General features: G+C 46.5%; 1 protein-coding gene across 5 annotated transcripts in view; it reads right to left on the bottom strand.

Annotated features, from left to right (window-relative positions):
* LOC137614053 (A-type potassium channel modulatory protein DPP6-like) overlaps nt 1-19533 on the bottom strand; it is a 107912-nt gene that overhangs the window by 13879 nt on the left and 74500 nt on the right. For all 5 annotated transcript variants that reach the window (XM_068343543.1, XM_068343544.1, XM_068343541.1 and 2 more), the window contains exons 3-7: nt 14360-14458; nt 4713-4807; nt 4237-4311; nt 2586-2638; nt 1565-1646 (exon numbers count right to left, since the gene is read on the bottom strand). In XM_068343543.1, coding sequence (XP_068199644.1) covers nt 1565-1646; nt 2586-2638; nt 4237-4311; nt 4713-4807; nt 14360-14458 — 404 coding nt within the window. The remainder of the gene's footprint in view (nt 1-1564; nt 1647-2585; nt 2639-4236; nt 4312-4712; nt 4808-14359; nt 14459-19533) is intronic.

Raw genomic sequence — 19533 nt, 5'->3', positions numbered from 1 at the left:
AAACCAAAATTTGTGAAGACGCAAATGTGTTCCCAAAGGCGTGAAGACTCAATAAATTACGTAACGTTTATGAAACAGGTGTGTTTTTATATCTTTAACTCTTGGCTAACTGAAGACTGAACTTCGCTGCACTTTAAGTCGCTGCTTCTACGCTAGCACGCTAAACAACACCTCAGGTTGGCACCACTGTCCTTGTGAGAGCATTAGCATGCTAAAGCTAGCATTTAGCTTTAATCCCAACTTCCCAGCATCTCTTTACATCCGCATTGCTGAAATATTACTCTAAAGTTTGATATCTTAAGGCTAATCTGATGCTAGCACAGGTGTGACTTTGAAGGCGTGGCGGCCACATGTTGAAGGGAGATCGCATTGACTTGTTAGCCTAACAAATGCTAAACATGTGGCCGGACAGCTGTGTATGTGTGTGTGTGTGTGTGTGTGTGTGTGTGTGTGTGTGCTCTATGGGGAAGTAAAGCAGATTTAATTAAGTGTATAGGAGGATGGGGAACGGGAGAACAGGTGGGCTGATTCAGGTACGTCAGAGGTCTGGCTGCCCCCCCGCTCCAACCTCCACCCCTCCGACAGAGGACACCTGAACCTTCGGGGGGAAGCAGCTGCCGCTTAGCTCGGCGCCAACGTTAACACCGCCCGACGGAGGTAAAAACCAACTCATGACTAATGGTGGGAAACTTGAGGCTCCATCAATCCGGGAGCTGCGTTAATTAATCCGCTGATGAGCTATCTGCTAATTAATAGCATTGTGCTGCAGGTTGTTATCGCTAACAGTCCGCCCTGAGAACCAATCCGCTGGAGCTCATTAGCGCGCCGACAACTTCCTCTGTGTGATGGCGGGGGCGGGAAATTACTCATCTTGGAAGGACCATTGCTCCTCGTGTTGGAATAAGAGTTTCTAATTTGAAGAATGTTTACTGGGGGGCGGGGGGGGTCGCGGTGAATCGTTGCGCCTCGAGGGACCAAACAGCTTCAACTGTTTTCCAGAAGTTGGACCTGATCGGAGGAGGAGGAGGGCGTTTCGTTTCTAAATAATCCATCGCCATCGGGTGATCCTGAACGCCACATTGGTTACGTGATGAAACCGCCGCCGGGGGGGGGGGGTCGTGGACGTTGGGCGTGATCATAATCCAGAAAGATTTCGGGGGAAATGTCACGACGGCCTCATGCGTCGCGTTTGAACCGCCGGTATTTACTCTGATGCTTGACGCTATTTGAGCACTTGAACGCATCATTAGTTCTGTTTGATGTCGGGCGTGACCCCGCCTCCCTGAGCCGCGACCTCCACAGGTTCTGACATCTGACATCAGAGGCGCTCTAATGAATATTAATCAATGGATTACCAACGCCTGTCACTCCCGGAGATCGCTTCCGACGCCAATCCGAGGCTCCTGCTGACCGGTTTAGCATCTGTGTTAGCTTAGCGTCAGCGTGACACGAAATAAACCTTCCACACACGCATTTACGTGGACCTTTCCATCTTATAACGACAATAATTCTGCGCAGGCACATTTCAGGACCCCTTAATGTGACATCTCATCTCCCGTCTTACCAGTTGCTGACCCCGGGGCCCCCATCCGGCGTACTGCAGCTGAGCATTCCGCACCTCTGGAGGGTTTAAGTTCCACGTCTCCCTGCGAACACAAGAAACAACCCCATCAAACGGGGGTGCGATGATTGCTTCCCGCGCGCTGCGATGGCAGAACTAGCGCGGCACACCTGAGGACAAAGGTTTAAGAGCGGCCGTAAATACCGCCGCGCCGTAACGGTGTCGCCTCGCCTGATTGGGGAAAGTGCTACGCGGTGCAGAATTAGAGGCGCCGCCGTCCATATGTCTCTGTCCCCGGCTCAGGATGAACGAGGTCATTCACAGGTGGGGCGCCGCCACTAGGGGGCAGCGCGCAAATATATCAACGACCGGCAGGGACGATAATTACAGGACGAGATGACCGGGAGGTGGATCAATACCAGCTCGTCAATAAAGGCCATAATTATAATGTGTGTTTGTGTCGGAGAGTCAGGAAGGAACGTCGGTCCCCGGATCCCAAACGACCCCCGGTGGTGTCGGCCCCGCGTTGAACCATCGAAGCGCTCCAGAAGGCCCCCGTTCACGTCTCAAGGACGATTTCCTGCCGTCTTTTTCCAGCTTCAAATGAAACTCCGACAGGTTCAGCAGCGACAGAGACTTTTCACCCGACGTTAACCTTCGTCTTTTCTTTTTTCTGTGAGCTCCGTAATGAAGGACAAGAGAGCTAAAAAGAGAGAAAAAAAGAGCCACATTCTGCAGGAGAACGACAATTAGCTTAGCATCGCCCGTCGCTGTTAAATGATCTTCTCTTCAAGGCTGGCGTCGGTGAGTTAAACTTAAATTTGTCTGCCGCTTGAAACCACAGATCGTTTAAATAATCCCTTTTCAGCTCCGACAGCGAAGTCGGACGTTCGTGAACAGCGTCGACGTCGAGGGCGATCGGTACGAGGTGTGTGTGGGAACAGGTGTGAACGAGTTCCTCCAGCATCCACGGCGGCGAGGTCGAGGTGACTGATTACCGCGTGCAGACATGTCGCCTACTTACGGAGTCTCCAGACTGCAGATGATGTAGAACGCCGTGTAGGAGTGCTGGTACACCTGCGAGAGGAAGGAGCGTGACATCACAGGGAGATCAACTTTAATGAACCAGTGAAGGAAATCACAAATGTGTGGCTGCTTAAACAAATGCTCAAAAATATCTTGAATACGCCCCCTTTTCCCCATCATCCCCGCCCTTTTTAGCAAGCCGTTCTTATATGATCCAGAAAACACGACCCGTGATGCAACACGCAATCTCCGATACCTGAGGGGGCGACGCCTCGGACGGACGCCGCCCGCGCCTCTGGTACGCCATAAATAAGGTGTTTATGAACAGAGACGGCGTGTATGAAAGTCACTTCCCACCGGAGACGCATTTGGTATGCAAACGTTGTGTTTGTTACGAACGGCAGCGATCCGTACGACACGGGACCCAGATGAGGTGTGACTGCGTGCCGCTAGCGCGGCGCGGGAATGACGGCCATCGATCAAGGTGATGGAGGCGCGAACGGACTACCAATGCAGCTCCACGCCGCTGACGTCTCCAGTGCGGTAATATATTCTATTCATATCAGGCAATAACAGTAGGTTTTATCTCCGCCGGCATCCTTCACACCCTGACAACAGGTGCAAACTCTGCACAGACGCGGCGCCGCCGCAGAATTAAGGAAAAAACATCGGCTTAAAAAAACCGACGTTGTTTATTTGATCTATCTTTAGAGGCGGCGAGCGCCGAGACGCTGTCCGAGCAGCTTAAATTATGTAAATAAATACACACAATAACATCCGATCATGATGTGTCGTCATGGTAACGCCACGGCAGGTTTAAGGCGTGACCCGTTAGCTCGTTCATGCTACTTCTGAAATTGTTAGAAATTGTGTTCTGGTGAATTTTGTTTTTAAATAATGCACTTCTGAACGGATTTCTCCACGCATAAGAACAATAAAGGTAAGAATTTTTACCTTTGGGGTGGTGATCAATTGGCATACGTGAATGTTTTTCTCACTCGGCGGCAAGAAAAAGGGCTTTGTTTTGCGTTCGACTTCTAAGATGAAAAAATTCCGAATTTTTTGGTCAAATTCCGATTTGTTCGATGTCCAAAACGTTTGAAAACCAAGGTTTGCTTGTATTTGGTTAACGTTAGCTGGTGTTGTCGCCCGGGCTCTTCCTGCATATAGAGAATATTTATTATTGTGTTGTGAACTTTCTACTGACGGTTTAACATCTGACTATATTTTCACGGACCGGCTTTAAGGCGTGGAAAATAAATACAACAAAATAAAATACGACCGACATGAAAACTGGGGTTTTTTCCAAACTCTAATAATAAAGGGGAATCCAGTTTGTATCAACTTTATTAGCAGCATCCTCGTAACGTCACACCAGCGTTCGTTCTGCTAGCTTGGGTGACGTCATCGCGGGACGCTATCTCCTCTCGAACTCCCGCCGCGCCGCGGGGGAAGTGTTTGTGTCCCTGCCTCCCGCTAACCGTTCCACCCGGCTGTTCCGCCTCCCGACAGGCAGCGGCGTGCGACAGGCCTTCACACCCCGCCATGATTGCTTTCTCCTCACCCCCCCACCCTCCCGTGGAGGCGGCTGACATATTTGGCTGTCAGGTTGCTAATTCAAAAAACAAGCAAACAAATGAGAAACTCACCGGCGCGACGTTGTAGGCCAGCAGCACATGCTTCATGTCGGGGGACACCTCGTACTTGCTGGCTTTGTACATTTCCTGGAAGGAGAGGAAAGATGGAAGCGGGAAAATGAAAGACAAAACGATGAGACCTGTAGCCATGCGTGGTATTTTTTCATTAAACTAGTCCTTAAATGACTGCGTTTGATGGATTGCTTGCCCCCCCAAGCAAATGGGAGTTGCATTAATCTTTGCTCCTCGATTTGATGGCGGACATAATGTTGTGTGTCGTCACCCGGGCGGCGGCGGCGGCATCTCCATCGCAAGCTTTAACTATGCGGCTCACATTTCACAGTAATAATGGATCGTTTGAAGCTCTTTTGAATTTTAAAAAAAGAAAAAAAAAAAGAGCTTTAGGTCCTTTGATTTGCTGACGCCGGGAGAAAAGCTTTAATTTAATTCCTTTTTCTCGGGCGACGCGGATAAAAGAAAGGACTTACAAACTTCTTGTTGTGAACCAAGACGGTGGTTTCGTTTGTGTCCAGGTTGAACTTGACGACGTTGCCCTTGCGGTCGCGGTACAACAGCTCATTACCTGCAGGAGACAGAGAGAAAATAGACGCTCAGATGTGAACACGCTTTATATAATTTAAGACGTTTCATCGTCCGACGTTCGTTCCGCCAGAGATCAGAGGCGACGGGTTGATATACACCTGAGTGTAACCCCGACTCCTGATCGCCTCGCACTCGATTCGCAAGTTAATTATAAGCGCCTCGCATCTCAAAAGTGGAAAAGGAAGATAACTCAGTTACGCTTTTGGCTCCAGAAGCCGTCAAACGGTCGGATTTCACTCGCGAGAAGCTGGAAATGGAAAAAAGGAAAACGTATCCTGACACAACAGCTGGTGGCACGCGGGTAAAAAACAAATACCCATCAATGTTAATGAAGTTATTAGTTGTTTTGATCATCAACGACATGATTAAATTTTAGAGGATGCTTCAATTTATTATGTTTTTTAATATTAAGGCATATTAAATTAGGCTCGTTTGAGAGTTTTATTAATCAGCAGCCGAGAAGATGCGGCATTTGTCAGGCGGTGGCTCCATTATCAACGGGTCACTGAGAACAAAGATGAATTTAATCAGCACATTCGTGAACTTTGCTGCCAATACAGCGAGAACAGATGTTAAGGACCGGGACGTCGTCTCTGGCATTTGTTTAAAACAAATTTTGGTTTACGGATATGACAAAGACAGGGGGACGGACGAAAATGCAATACCACAAGAAACCACTGGGGGCAGCGTTGGTGCAATTCAAGCAAATCACGACTGATGTGAAAGCGAAGTAAAAAGAAGTGATTGTTTCTGGTTCTGGAGGCGTCAATACAATAAAACGCACCTCAACCGAACTTAATTAACCCTTTAAAGCCACGTGAATCTTATTTTATTCAGGATTTCGAGACTTCTAGATCACAGGTTTGATATTATTTCCTGAAAAATCCAATGTAAACAATCAACATCTGCCCTTGGCATGCCAAAAAAAGTCTGGATTTAGAAAAAAATAATACAAAGCTCGTATCTAAAAAAATGTTTTGACAAATTTGGCAGATGGTTCCATTATTTTCCAAAAATTTGACTTTTCCGGCAATTATTGAATAGTTCACGGGCTTTAAAGGGTTTTTCAAATGTTCTAAGCACCTAATTGGTGCATAGATGTTTGAAATTTTTTTCTGAGGGTGCTCAATCTTTTTGAACCAATACAATGACCTTAAACAGAAAAACATGAGTCCTCGTGTGGAATGGGGTCCTTTATCTTAAGATGTAGGAGCCCTGCACTCCAAAAATGAACCGATTGAGCTTTTCAGGGTCTTTAATACACTTTTATGGCCCTCTACACAATGTAGAGCACTAGAGTGTGACATTTCACCACAATGAATATATCTCGAACTACTTCAGAATCTGACCTATCGATGCCACGGGGAAGCTTTCAATGTGCCTGAATTCAAAAGGTTCCGGCAGAAACGACTCGGTGAGAGGAAACCCTTGAAGAGCGGCGCGATTCGACACGTGTATGAGGGTTCACACGACTCCTCATCCATCAGCCTTTATCAGGAAAGGATAACTTTAATACAGCAACTGCCCCCTTTCACCTTCAATCCATCTATGCTGCTTTGTCTTATTGCCTCAGTGATCTATGGGCGCACGAACAACCACGCCATTTGGTGAGGTAATTAGAGCCCGGAGATTGTTATGCAGAGTGCTCTCTATCTGCTGGCATATCTAATTGTCCATTAGGTGACAAAATTACCATCACAATGGCTCTAATTCAGAATGTGCTTTGGAGAGCAGACATTTTTAGACTGGCAAAGCCAAACGCCCCCTCAACAGCTTTTTTCTCCTTGTTGGAAACCAGCAGCATACTAACAAGGGCATACCGCGGAACGCTGGCAATAAATACTATTTCAGTTTGACGTCTGGATAAAACGTGACAAGCTAATCACGTGATGCTCGGATGTATTAACAGAACAATACCATGAAGAATCGGGGGCCAAAGATATAGACTGGAACGGACTTCTTTTGCTTTGTGACTTCGTCTTTTTCGACCGTTGAACCACTGTTCTTCATCCACACACCGCCAGATGCAACGGAGTGCTCAAACCCTTTCCATCGCCGCCCTTTCTTACGGCCTCCTGCTGAGCTCATCATTTTAGACTCTGTCATCCCTCCTTTACCTCTCCGACTCTTTGTTTTCTGCTCTTTCAAAGACTGAGAGCCATCTCTTCTTTTGCATTACCCTAGGCGCTACGTCCTTCCTTCAATCCGGTTGCCGCTCTTTCTCCGAGCTCGCTGTTCGTTCGCCCTGGGCAGTCTTTTCTCCTGTGATCTACACCTTTCCACAGCAGTATGTCTTATTAATACAGCATCCTGCCCTGGGCTCAGCCCTAACCCAACCTCACTCCAGGGAGGCACTAGCCTCAGAAAGGAGGAAAGTCCAACAGTGTGCAGCGAGTTCATGTCCTGGACCTTCCTTTATTAAAGATAAAGGCCATATTTTCACTGTGTGCTTTGTCTGTTGGTTGGGTAGGACTTCACAGAAACTACTAAGAGGATTTCCACGACAGTTGCTGGACAGATGGGGCAAGGTTCAAGAAAGAACCCACTGGTAGAGGGCTGATGAAACTCATCAAAGGGCAAGGGTTGGACAAAAACCCCGAGGTGCAGGTACAAGTAACGGGGAAGAACCCCGATTGTTTTATTCTATCACAACAGTGTCTCTGATCACACAGAAACCCCTGGACTTGTTTCGTGGGGGGCAAAGAGATGTTTGAAGGTTTGCAGAACTTGACAAACTACAGTTTGGGTTAGGGTTATGTCATGTCTTCTGTTCCACGGATGAATCTATTTAATAATCCCACAAGAAAATGGAATTCATGACTGGAAATAGTACCTCCTCCTGCCAGGCTAGTGTCTCACTCAAGTCCAACAAACAAATCTGGGTCTATGGATCGAAAAAGGGGTGTGGCAACCCTTTAAATTACAGTGTGAATTGGAAGAATCTATTGAACTCTACCATTTGTTGGAGGGGGCAGGGTTCGTCAGGTCTGTTTGGTTCCGACTGACGCGATCCAGTCTATCATTAATTACAGTGCGTTCACCAAGGAAACACGAGCAGTCAAGACAATAACGCTGGTAATCAAGCAAAGCGCACAATTAATTCACCGAACACTTCAAAAGTCCTTCAACTACAAAACGAGGTTCTTCTAGCAGCTCTGGTTTTATTGAACTCAAGGTTTCTTCTTGCTTCCTTTCATACACCGGCTCAATTCAACGAACCATCTACGACTGACTTGACTATCATTTCAAAGACTATCAACTCCTCTCAGCGACGCAAGTGTTCCTTTTTGGCTCTTTCTACTGCATCTCAATCCTCATCACACCATTCCATCGTTTCCTGAGAGCGTCTGGTTCCAGTAATGAGGGTTAAAAACACTCACAAACAGATTGCTCTGGGTTACCGGACAGACTCACTCCGATCTGTTGGATCAAGGAGGGAAAAACGTTGCTTATGGATCGACCACAACCTCCAAATAAAAGCATCCTCAGTGGACTGAGGTAGTCAGACTTTATTATGATGGTTCCAGTGTTGAATTCTGGGTGTTTCTCATTTGTTCCAGGATTATTTGTCCACTGGTCTTGATAAAGGAGACAAAAGCTTGTAGGGGGGAGTTATGGAGTCTCCCTATTGCAGCATAAAATGAGTCTTAAAAACTCCATCTGCAGTGAATGAAGAGACGCCTGAACCTGTTGACATGATGTGAAACCACCTCCGGCTACTGCCGCCCTAATGGCCGGTTCTCGCAGCATTGGCCGTTTATGTTTATCTGGAATGCCAATCAGAGGCACCTTCTGGCTTCATTACCGGTTCCCTTTTTTTTTCTCCTCGGTTCACCATTAAGGGTGGAAAAATAAAAAGGGCACATTGCAAGGTAATTTCTGTCTCCTGCTGTTTGGCCTTTCAGACGCAGATGATGTTCTTTCCTGGCTTCTATTTTTTTTCCGTCTTTTTGTTCATTTGAAAGCAACGAGTAGCCTTCAAACAGCTTTCGACACCCCCCCAACTTCTCCCAGCAGACCTTCAAAAGAACAGATAAATCACTAGGCAAAAAGTTGACAGCTGAGGCTCGGAGTCTTTTCGCCTGGCCTTTCCTTTACTTTTCCGTATGGGTTTCAATCTGGTGGACACCTTCTGTATCCACGTACTCAACAATAAAGCCTTACAAGCCCTTCTTTGTGGTCCACTGCTGGATAAAAAGAACCCGATCAACACTGTGCAAAGATCAGGCAACAAACAACGAAACTAGAAAAGATACCGGTTTAAGATTTGCCGATCTAAGCCTTTATAGTAATCCTGCGTTGAAACCCACAAGGAGAGACTGACAGACGGTAATAGCAGGGTTAGTATTTCCATGCCTCGACATTAAAACATAAATTTCCATCTCTATTATAATAATATTATTGCCTTAAATGAGTAAAATCATCACGAAGCCCAATCCGTTAACGGAGACCTCGCCGGCACACGCTGTCCACGGCAGGCGAACCGTAGCCTCATCCTTTTCCGAGTCAATTACCCATGGGGGCAGTTCAGCAGAGAATTTGCTCCGCATTAAGTCCTCACCCGCTGCTCATCCAACTCCATATTCCTTCTGAGATGACTCCCAGGGGGGCAAGTATTTTCAGGAACCCTCCATCGACTCGACGGAACTCTTGCTTTTCTTAACCTCTACCCTCAATTTGCAATTAATCCTGAAGTCCTCATGTCATCGATTTGACTCGCCGCCTGCGGGGGTGGCAGTCGCTTCGCGAGTGTCTGCCAGCTGTACGCTTCGGCCTCATAAATCCACAACCGCCACCGCTTGATTCATCATCCGCGGGATTCGTGAGCTGCCGCTTCCTCTTTTTCGGCGGTTTGTTTCCTGGCTCTTGCAAACCAATCACCGGGCTTAAAGAGCTGTCACTCCTCTGATAATTAAGATCATTAGACGAGTTGAGCGTCTGGTTAATGATTATAGTAATAACAACGGTTGCAGTGTTTGGATGGCGGCGGAGGCACTTTCAATATTATTGAACGAGGGGCTCGGAGGAGGTTCTGCTTTCTCGTTGGTCACTCGTATGTTTGAGTCTATTTATTCCTTTGTTTGTTTCATTCTTAAGCAAACACATCTTCTGCTACCTCGGTAGCTGCAGCGGAAATACGAGGCTAATTATAGATACTCCACGGGTTCTGAACACGGATGTAGTTCGCCTCATGCATGTTGTAAGCGTGTGAATGCTAATTAGCAGCTTCTCTGTCTTCTCTAATCTCTGCCGGCAGGAATAGATAATCGGTGTTTTCTTAAGTAGGTTTCCCTCCGACTCCTCGTGGGAGTAAAACCAAAACCTTAATTAGCGCATTAGCACACAACTAATGTTGCCACTACGACTGTAGTTAAAGACGGTTAGCATAAATGTTAATCAACTGGATATGTCAAATCTCATCACGTGACCTACAGCCGTAGATCGGATGGATTTACTCCCAGTCCCATGTGGGGTGTCCTGGATAGGTTTTAGGGCTAGGGTTAGGGTAGGGCTTAGGCTAGGGTTAGGGTAGGGCTTAGGCTAGGGGTGAGGGTAGAGCTTAGGCTAGGGGTTAGGGTAGGGCTTAGGCTAGGGGTTAGGGTAGAGCTTAGGCTAGGGGTTAGGGTAGGGCTTAGGCTAGGGGTTAGGGTAGGGCTTAGGCTAGGGGTTAGGGTAGAGCTTAGGCTAGGGGTTAGGGTAGGGCTTAGGCTAGGGGTTAGGGTAGGGCTTAGGCTAGGGGTTAGGGTAGAGCTTAGGCTAGGGGTTAGGGTAGGGCTTAGGCTAGGGGTTAGGGTAGGGCTTAGGCTAGGGGTTAGGGTAGGAGTTGGGGTTAGGCTAGGGGTTAGGGTTAAATTAGGATAGGTTTTAGGTTTAGACAGACTGTCAAATCACGAGCACCCCAAAGACGGATGAGAATATAAAACATTAGCAGTAATGGTTTAATCCAATATGCTAACTAGTTGCTAATAGCAAGTATGGACTAGTTGATTGATTACCAAGTCAGAGACAATAACTGAATGATAGAAGCATGATTGTTTTCTCTGAAAAACCTTTTGCCCAAGTCCAAAGCTGTTTAAATCAACCCACTGGACTTTCAGAAAGTTTACTAAAGACTTTCGTCTCTCATCCAAGAGACTTTTTCAGTTCTGGTGGTGGCCGGTCTTGTCCCAGTTTATTAACCCTGTGAAGGGTTAATAAACAGTGCTATTCACATTCCAATAACCATATTTGAAACCCATCTGGTTGATCGAAGTAAACATTTAATGTTCAATCAAAAAAACAAGATAAAATAAATCTGACCACTGATCTGACGCCACAGGACGAGATTAAAATCTGATCTCCAGATAATGAAAATCTTCAACTGAATTCTAAATTTAAAATTTTCATAACTCGTGTTTCGTTCAAGTCAAACAAAATGACTAAAGACTCAAATTCTGCTTGAAACGCGTCTGAAGCCGTTTTCCCGCCACTCCCTCATACTCCCGACGCGTCGGCTCGATTTTTTAGCAGCGACTCGTTTCATCATGAGACGCAACGCTTTTATTCTATTTTACTCTGCGTCTCTACGTGACTTAAAACGACGAACCGCATCAGTTTGCCGTGACAGTCTCCGTCAGAAGACGTCAGGGGGCGTCGCAGAAAGGGATGACAGAATTTTGCGGCGAGACGCTCAGAATAAGCACCGGCGGTGAAAGTGGGCCATCTCTAAAGGGATGCTTCACACCTGCTGCTTCTTCTACTGTCATCGTTTCAGCTGCCTGATTGACTGCGACTCCGAACGAGCGCCAGATACCAACAGCGACACTATGAGCCAATTTGATACGACTCATTGGTAAGAAAAAGGGCCGCCGCGGAACTCCATTAACGAACGACATCCACATCATTACTCATGTTGTGTCACGGGCACACGGCTATGAAAAGTCAATATGGGAGCGAGACAACTGGCTAATCTTCTCCAAAGTGATTGCTTTACATAAACACTGGTGGGAGGAGAGGCATCGTTCAGCAACGAGGTAATTCTTTGACACGCACGGACGAACACACGCGCACCAAGCTATCTAAATCTGGAGTTCCTCTCAAAGTCAAGGCGGTCGCGCCTTTCCCGTGTCACCGACGCCACTCCCTCCATATTTAACCAAATCCCGCTGGGGAACATTCTCCCAGAGCTGCGAACGAGACGACGCTAAGCAGCGGCACGCCGACATTCACCTTCAGCGGCGTCGACGTTGTACATCCTGAATCTGGTTGTGGCGGCAAGCAATGTATTTCCTGCGAAACAGGAAGGAGGAACAAGAAACTGAGCCTCCAATAAGACAGCTCGTCTTCCCCATGATGTCACGTTGACTAAAGCAATCGTCAATCAATCCGAACAACGCCACTGGTTTGGTTGTTATTGTCGAAAAAACAGGGTTCGCTAATACGCTAACTAAAAAAGGCGTTGGGACACGTCCAAATACTTTTGTCCACACAGCTGACATCCCGCCCCTCCATTAAGAATGTTTAAAATTACATTTATTTGTTAATAAACAAATAAACAGTTACAGGTGGAATAAAGTCAGTTTTATTTAGCGCAGATTCCATCTCTTTGTTTGCTTCTGTTGGATTTCTCTCTCTGTTGATGTGATTACGTGATCTATAAATCAAAGTTGATCGACTGATTGATTGAATCTTTGTTTAATGTTTGTTTACAGGATCGCACAAAAACGACTAAACCGATCTCCTTGTGGCACCGGAGCGGCAGGAGTCAGAAAAAAACAAACTGCGTTATAACCTTTTCCTCCAGGAAGATGTGACATCATGTCGTAATAGCCAATCAAATGCATGCATGCAGAAGAGGGCGGGGCATGGCCTTCCTGGGCGGGACTGGATGACATCCTCCCGCATCCTCCGGTCTATATTTAAGCCAATCCGGTTGGCCCAGGCAGCAGGAAGCGTGTGATCATTAAGGCTGGACGAGGTTATATTTAGTCCGCCTCCCGGGAGCTGATTGACAGCCGGTGAAGGGAAACAAAACAAGACCAAATTAGGTCTAAAAAAATCAATTTCAGCCCCGATCTGGAGGCCATTACTGCAAATGCTGCAGACTGCCAAGGAAGCATGGAGGCCGAGTAAAAAATGACTAATGAAGAAAAGAATCAGCTGATGGGCATCGCCACCTCGTCAGCCGCAGCTAATGGGGGCTAAAAATACCCCCAGAACCAGATCGGAGGGGCGGCGACATGAGAAGACGGATAAAACTTCACGACCGGGAATGTTTTTATGCAAATAAGACCGTTAATTTTCTAAGAAATCACAACGACGTCGCCGTTGTTTGAGACACGCCTGCGATTCACTGAAGAGCAGATGTTAGCTTCCAGATGCGCCGCGATGCGTTCAAGCCTGATTGATCTGTTTACGGCGTTCGGGGGTCGCGGCGAGGGGAGGCGGAGTCTCGGCCACGAGAGACGTCTCGTACTTTTGGCACATCTGGGGACCCATAGTTAAAGCAAACAGTGGAATCAGCGCCACTGCTAACGACAGTCATTAAAACAGGAAGCAGTTTAGCTATTAAATAAACAGAAATAATGACGAAATTACTTTTAAATAATTTAATCTTTTAAAACAATAATTTATATTGTATTATAAAGATCAAACCCTAACTGTAGTTTTACCTTTATTATTATTATTATTATTATTATTATTGTTGTTAATGTTTTTCTCAACTTTGTTTTTATATTGTAATATTTTAATTTCAATTATATTACTATTATTATAAAAAAGAATAAAAATTATAATTATTATTACTGTTAAATAAAAACACAAATTTAAAAATTAAAATAAACAATATGATTTTTTTTTATTTGAATTTTTTTAAAAATATCTATATTATCAGAAATATTTTAGATTATAATTTTTCCTACATTTTCTTTCCTCCCATCCAGACCTGATGCACTGGATGTTCCTGTTTCCTCCAGACTAGATCAGATCCAGAATCCCATCAATGATTTCTGGGACTCCTCCCCTTTGGACACGCCCATGAAACCTCCAAAGGGAGGGGCTAAGATAGCTGTTTTTACCGCCATGTGAAATAAATTGTAGAATCTCCCTCCTAACGGCTCCTCGTGGCGCCGTCAGCATTTAAACTGTCACCGCCTGCGAAATTGGCGGTGATGAATTGTAACGTCCACATGGCGCGATCGATCGCAGAAAAATGAGGGTTGTGGTTACAGGTAATTGGGCGGCTACTGAAGCACGCGGAATAAATTGTTTGAACGTCAGACGGCGAGGATGCAAACACACAAACAAACACAAACAACACAAACCAACACAAATATATAAGGAAAAGAAAGGAGGTGATAAAAGCGAGAAGATTTAGCGCGTTCGCTAGCCCGCCTGTCGGATCATTAGCTGCTCGCATCTTCGTTAAAGAAACGACGTCACGGCGGTGGCTTTGATGTCTTACATCATTACCTGTTCATCAATACCAGTTATTTATTGTCTCTTCATCGAAAACGAGAGAGAAAAGATCGTCGTTTGATCGACGCCCACTTACTGCTGATCCATTTGGCGTTGGGGTCGTGAACTTTGAACTCCTTCCTGAAAAGGTCGCCGACCGTCACCTTCCCCTTCAGCGCCGTGCGGTCATCCTCACCTGCAGAGGGAAGCAGCTAAACGTTAGCAACTAGCACAACACCTAACCCGCGAGCAGCTTTAGAACACGCCCTGTTAGCATCATCTGACACCCGATGACAGGATCCAAATACGGAATCAGATCTGGATCCAGAATCAGATGCAGATCCAGAATCAGATGTGGATCCAGATCCAGATGTGGATCCAGATCCAGATTTAGATCCAGAATCAGATCCATATCCACAAACAGATCCAGATGCACAACCAGATCTGGATCCAGAATCAGATGTGGATCCACATCCAGATTCAGATCCGGATCCAGAACCTGATCCGGATCCAGATCCAGATCCAAAATCAGATCCGGATCCAGGTGGTTTTTGTGTTCTTGTTTCCTGTCAACAACCAACGGGAGAGACAGTCTTTATTTTTCTTCTGTCCTCCCGACGGATGCGAACAGATTCTTCCTCCGGGCTGCAGCTCATCAGCGATGAAGACGAGTGATGAAGACCGTCTGCTGCCCCGCCCGTGACCCGTGTGAGGAGGTGGGAGGAGAACAACTTCAGGCCGGGCCTCAGAACCGATGGCCCCGCTGAGACGAAGAGGAGGCAGCTAACGAAGGATTAATGTCCTCTGAACCCGTCTGGCGCCGCTCCGCGAGGGAGCCTTCCTCTTTATGTCATCGTTCCAGCATCATCATCGTCAGGTTGATTTTTTTAATATATCGGATGGGGATGAAGGCGTGGCGGCGGCGTCCGTTAATTTGACTCTGACAGATGTTCGGATCGCTGAGTCGCAGATGTCGGAGGAAGAGTCTCCAAAGAGCAGATGGCGGGAGGAAGAGGCGGGGCCGACGATGGCTGGCAGCAGAATTTCTTCCTTGTGTCGTATTAAGTCATCACGTTAAGCGTCGGATTCTTTCATCCGACTTCTGTGATGCTAACGAACAGGAAGTCGGGATTTAACGCCTGCTTGTACGTAAATTTAAAGAAACATGTTTGCTCAGCGATACGCGAGAAAGACGACGAAAAAATGACGAGGAAACCGCCTCCGATAAGCTGTCAGTGTGTCTGAAGCCATTGATTCATGCCAACTGGTTAGCGTGTGCTAAAATATTATAAACCAACAATTTGCATATTTTTAACTTTTCGTGTTGAGCTAAAATCATTTTCTGACCATTTTTGTCATTCATGTCATGTAAAACTTAAAAATTATCAAATAAATCTCACATTTATTGTTCTAATGGTTAGAAATATTAACAGGAAATATGTTCATTATATTAAAATAACCAATTTTTTGGTTAAAATGCAAAATATTTCCAGTTCCAACATACTTCCTGTCAGTGACGCCATTAACAGGAAGTGACATCATTTAAAAGTCTGGAGAAGGGAATTTCAAACGATGAGTTTTGATTTTCTTTCAAAACTTTCCCCACCCCGTCAGGCAAAAAATGGTTAAAACATTTTTTAAATTAAATTTCTAAATCCTGTTGGTAAAAATCATGTTTTTTTCATGTAGTTTTATGAAAACTGTGGCATTAGCTTTTTTAAAATATATTTCTGCTTCCGCACGGAATCAAATTAAAAATATTCCCTTTCAGGCGTAAAAACAGACTCGCTTTAAAGATTTGTCTTCGCTATGATTGAGGCGTGACCATCTGGAGGCGAACTCATTCCATCTTCCATTGCGTCGTTGGGCGACGCCCGTTTCTCTTACCCAATCAAAGTGCTTTAAGTTGCGAGGACTTGCACCGGCATCCAAACGTGTGTGCCATATTGTCCCGCCAGATGGACGGACGGCGACTCATCCTCGGAGGGGGCGGGGGATGCAAATGCTTCTGAAGGCGTCATCAGAGCGACAGACGGCACTCGTCATCCAGTCAGATGGCGGCGGCGAAACGCCGCAAACGCCTGTTTCATAACCGCCGATGGGAGTTTAGAGTTTACGTCGAGTATCACACGCTTCCTTTTGCGTCTTCATATTGCCCTCACCGCCCGTTGTGATCATCAAGCAGCGGTTCACGCTAACAATGCAAACATGGGAATGTTTCAAACAGGAAGTAACGCTTGTTGTTTCCTGGAAACCCATCAAAGCAACCAACCAACCACCAACACAGAGCTAACCTCCTTGATGGAGGAACTCCAGAGCGACACAACTTTTCATGCCAATCACTTCAGTTTTTTCTGGAAAATGGTGCTGGAAAAAGCCAAGGCCCCTCCTCATCTCCCACAATCCCTCCTGGTTGGGTTTGAGGCGACAGCTGCGGTGCATGGAGGTCTTGGATGTTGATGGGAGGAGCTCCGGGCCATCCTGGACCACATGGGGCCCTTCCTGGAGGATCGTTGGCGGTGGTTCTGTTGCCAGGTTGGGGACCGGAAGTTCCTGGATAGACCATTGGGATAGTCTCTATGAAGAGATAGACCGTTGGGATAGTCTCTATGAAGAGATAGACCGTTGGGATAGTCTCTATGACGAGATAGACCGTTGGGATAGTCTCTATGAAGAGATAGACCGTTGGGATAGTCTCTATGACGAGATAGACCGTTGGGATAGTCTCTATGAAGAGATAGACCGTTGGGATAGTCTCTATGAAGAGATAGACCGTTGGGATAGTCTCTATGACGAGATAGACCGTTGGGATAGTCTCTATGACGAGATAGACCGTTGGGATTGTCTCTATGAAGAGATAGACCGTTGGGATAGTCTCTATGAAGAGATAGACCGTTGGGATAGTCTCTATGAAGAGATAGACCGTTGGGATAGTCTCTATGAAGAGATAGACCGTTGGGATAGTCTCTATGAAGAGATAGACCGTTGGGATAGTCTCTATGAAGAGATAGACCGTTGGGATAGTCTCTATGACGAGATAGACCGTTGGGATAGTCTCTATGACGAGATAGACCGTTGGGATTGTCTCTATGAAGAGATAGACCGTTGGGATAGTCTCTATGAAGAGATAGACCGTTGGGATAGTCTCTATGAAGAGATAGACCGTTGGGATAGTCTCTATGAAGAGATAGACCGTTGGGATAGTCTCTATGAAGAGATAGACCGTTGGGATAGTCTCTATGAAGAGATAGACCGTTGGGATAGTCTCTATGACGAGATAGACCGTTGGGATTGTCTCTATGAAGAGATAGACCGTTGGGATAGTCTCTATGAAGAGATAGACCGTTGGGATAGTCTCTATGAAGAGATAGACCGTTGGGATAGTCTCTATGAAGAGATAGACCGTTGGGATAGTCTCTATGAAGAGATAGACCGTTGGGATAGTCTCTATGAAGAGATAGACCGTTGGGATAGTCTCTATGACGAGATAGACCGTTGGGATAGTCTCTATGACGAGATAGACCGTTGGGATTGTCTCTATGAAGAGATAGACCGTTGGGATAGTCTCTATGAAGAGATAGACCGTTGGGATAGTCTCTATGAAGAGATAGACCGTTGGGATAGTCTCTATGAAGAGATAGACCGTTGGGATAGTCTCTATGAAGAGATAGACCGTTGGGATAGTCTCAATGAAGAGATAGACCGTTGGGATAGTCTCTATGACGAGATAGACCGTTGGGATAGTCTCTATGACGAGATAGACCGTTGGGATTGTCTCTATGAAGAGATAGACCGTTGGGATAGTCTCTATGAAGAGATAGACCGTTGGGATAGTCTCTATGAAGAGATAGACCATTGGGATAGTCTCTATGAAGAGATAGACCGTTGGGATTGTCTCCGCGAGACGCGGAGATACCATGAACATTGTAAAACGAATCACCCCTGTGGTAATTCACCACTTCCTGTATCACGATGAGTCTCATCATGTGACCCTCCCACGGCACTGTCGTCCCATTGGTCGGCCAGTTTTGGCATCAGATGCTCTGACCCAGTTGCATAGAAGCGGCAGCTCGGAGATATGGAGTTATCAGCGGCGGCACGTTTTCATAGGAGGCGGCTTGAAGCCCATGTGTGTGAGAACAAAGTGGTTGTCAGGAGCTGTTAGTCGGGCTGGCGCGTCTGGCAGGGGAGCATCCATCAGCCAGGCCTCCTCCTCCTCCTCCTCCTCTTCATCCTAGCTGCACGGGCTCAGCCTCTAAATGTTTCTCCTCCATGTGTAATTACAGCAAAGCAAGATGTTCCCGATGATGCGGCATTGATTTAGCTTCTTAAGGCTGAAATCCTCCCTGAAGCGCTGCTAGAAAAACGTCCTCCCGATCATTTATTTAAGCTTTAAATTCTGGATTCAGGTGCGACGACCTCCTTTTATCCGCTCTTGTTCGCGTACGGAAAAACAAAACGCCCTAATCGCACACGTAGCATAGTGTCGATAAGTCGTTCCTGGCAGCTGGAGTGGACATTCAGATAAGACGCGACGCAATCCGTGGCTAGAACGCTATCGGATGAGATGTCAGCGCCTGATAATTCAGTTTTTCTTCCCCCGTCACCGGGGGAGGAAGCCGTCGCCCTGTTCCTACCACAGACAGTAGCCAACGAAAGCAGATGTGGCGATGAGGAGAAGGTAAATATCAGGGACGCCTCTAGCAGCTCACGTTGATTGAAGCTAACGCGGACAGACTTCCAGGTGGGGGTCGTTTGGATCGTTTATTACGTTTAGATCCAGGTCATGGTTCTCCAAAGTTCTTTAAATCCATCCACTGGACTTGGGAGAAAGTTTCTTGAAGACGTTCCACCTCTGGTCCAAGAGTCTTCAGTTCTGGTGCTGGTTGGTCCATTGCCAAGACGATGGGTGTTCGGGTCCATCATCGTAGAGTCAGTTTAACCTTTAACCTTTGACTTCTGAGTGGAATTCTTTGCCCAGTTTGAAGAAAGTTTGGAACACGGTGCGAACGGAAAAACTAAGAGCTAAAAGTCTTCTGTTTGAAATCATTCCGTTGATTCTTTACGTCTTCCTTTAAACCGGTGCGAACGCTGTTCTGTTTGGACACAAACGACGCCTCTGATTGGTCGTCTTCCAGCTGGAGGCTCGGAACATTCGTTCCCCTCCAGCAAACAGAATTGATGCCGGGCGGGGCCGGATTAAAGCGCGCTACAAGCTGGACACGCCACCTGTCGAAAAACGCTTCCTTCCGACTCCCCTGACGCGGCGCG

The sequence above is a fragment of the Antennarius striatus genome, chromosome 20, assembly GCF_040054535.1.
Source record: "Antennarius striatus isolate MH-2024 chromosome 20, ASM4005453v1, whole genome shotgun sequence".
In the NCBI taxonomy this organism is placed as follows: domain Eukaryota; kingdom Metazoa; phylum Chordata; class Actinopteri; order Lophiiformes; family Antennariidae; genus Antennarius; species Antennarius striatus.
This window is presented reverse-complemented; position numbering and strand designations above follow the sequence as displayed.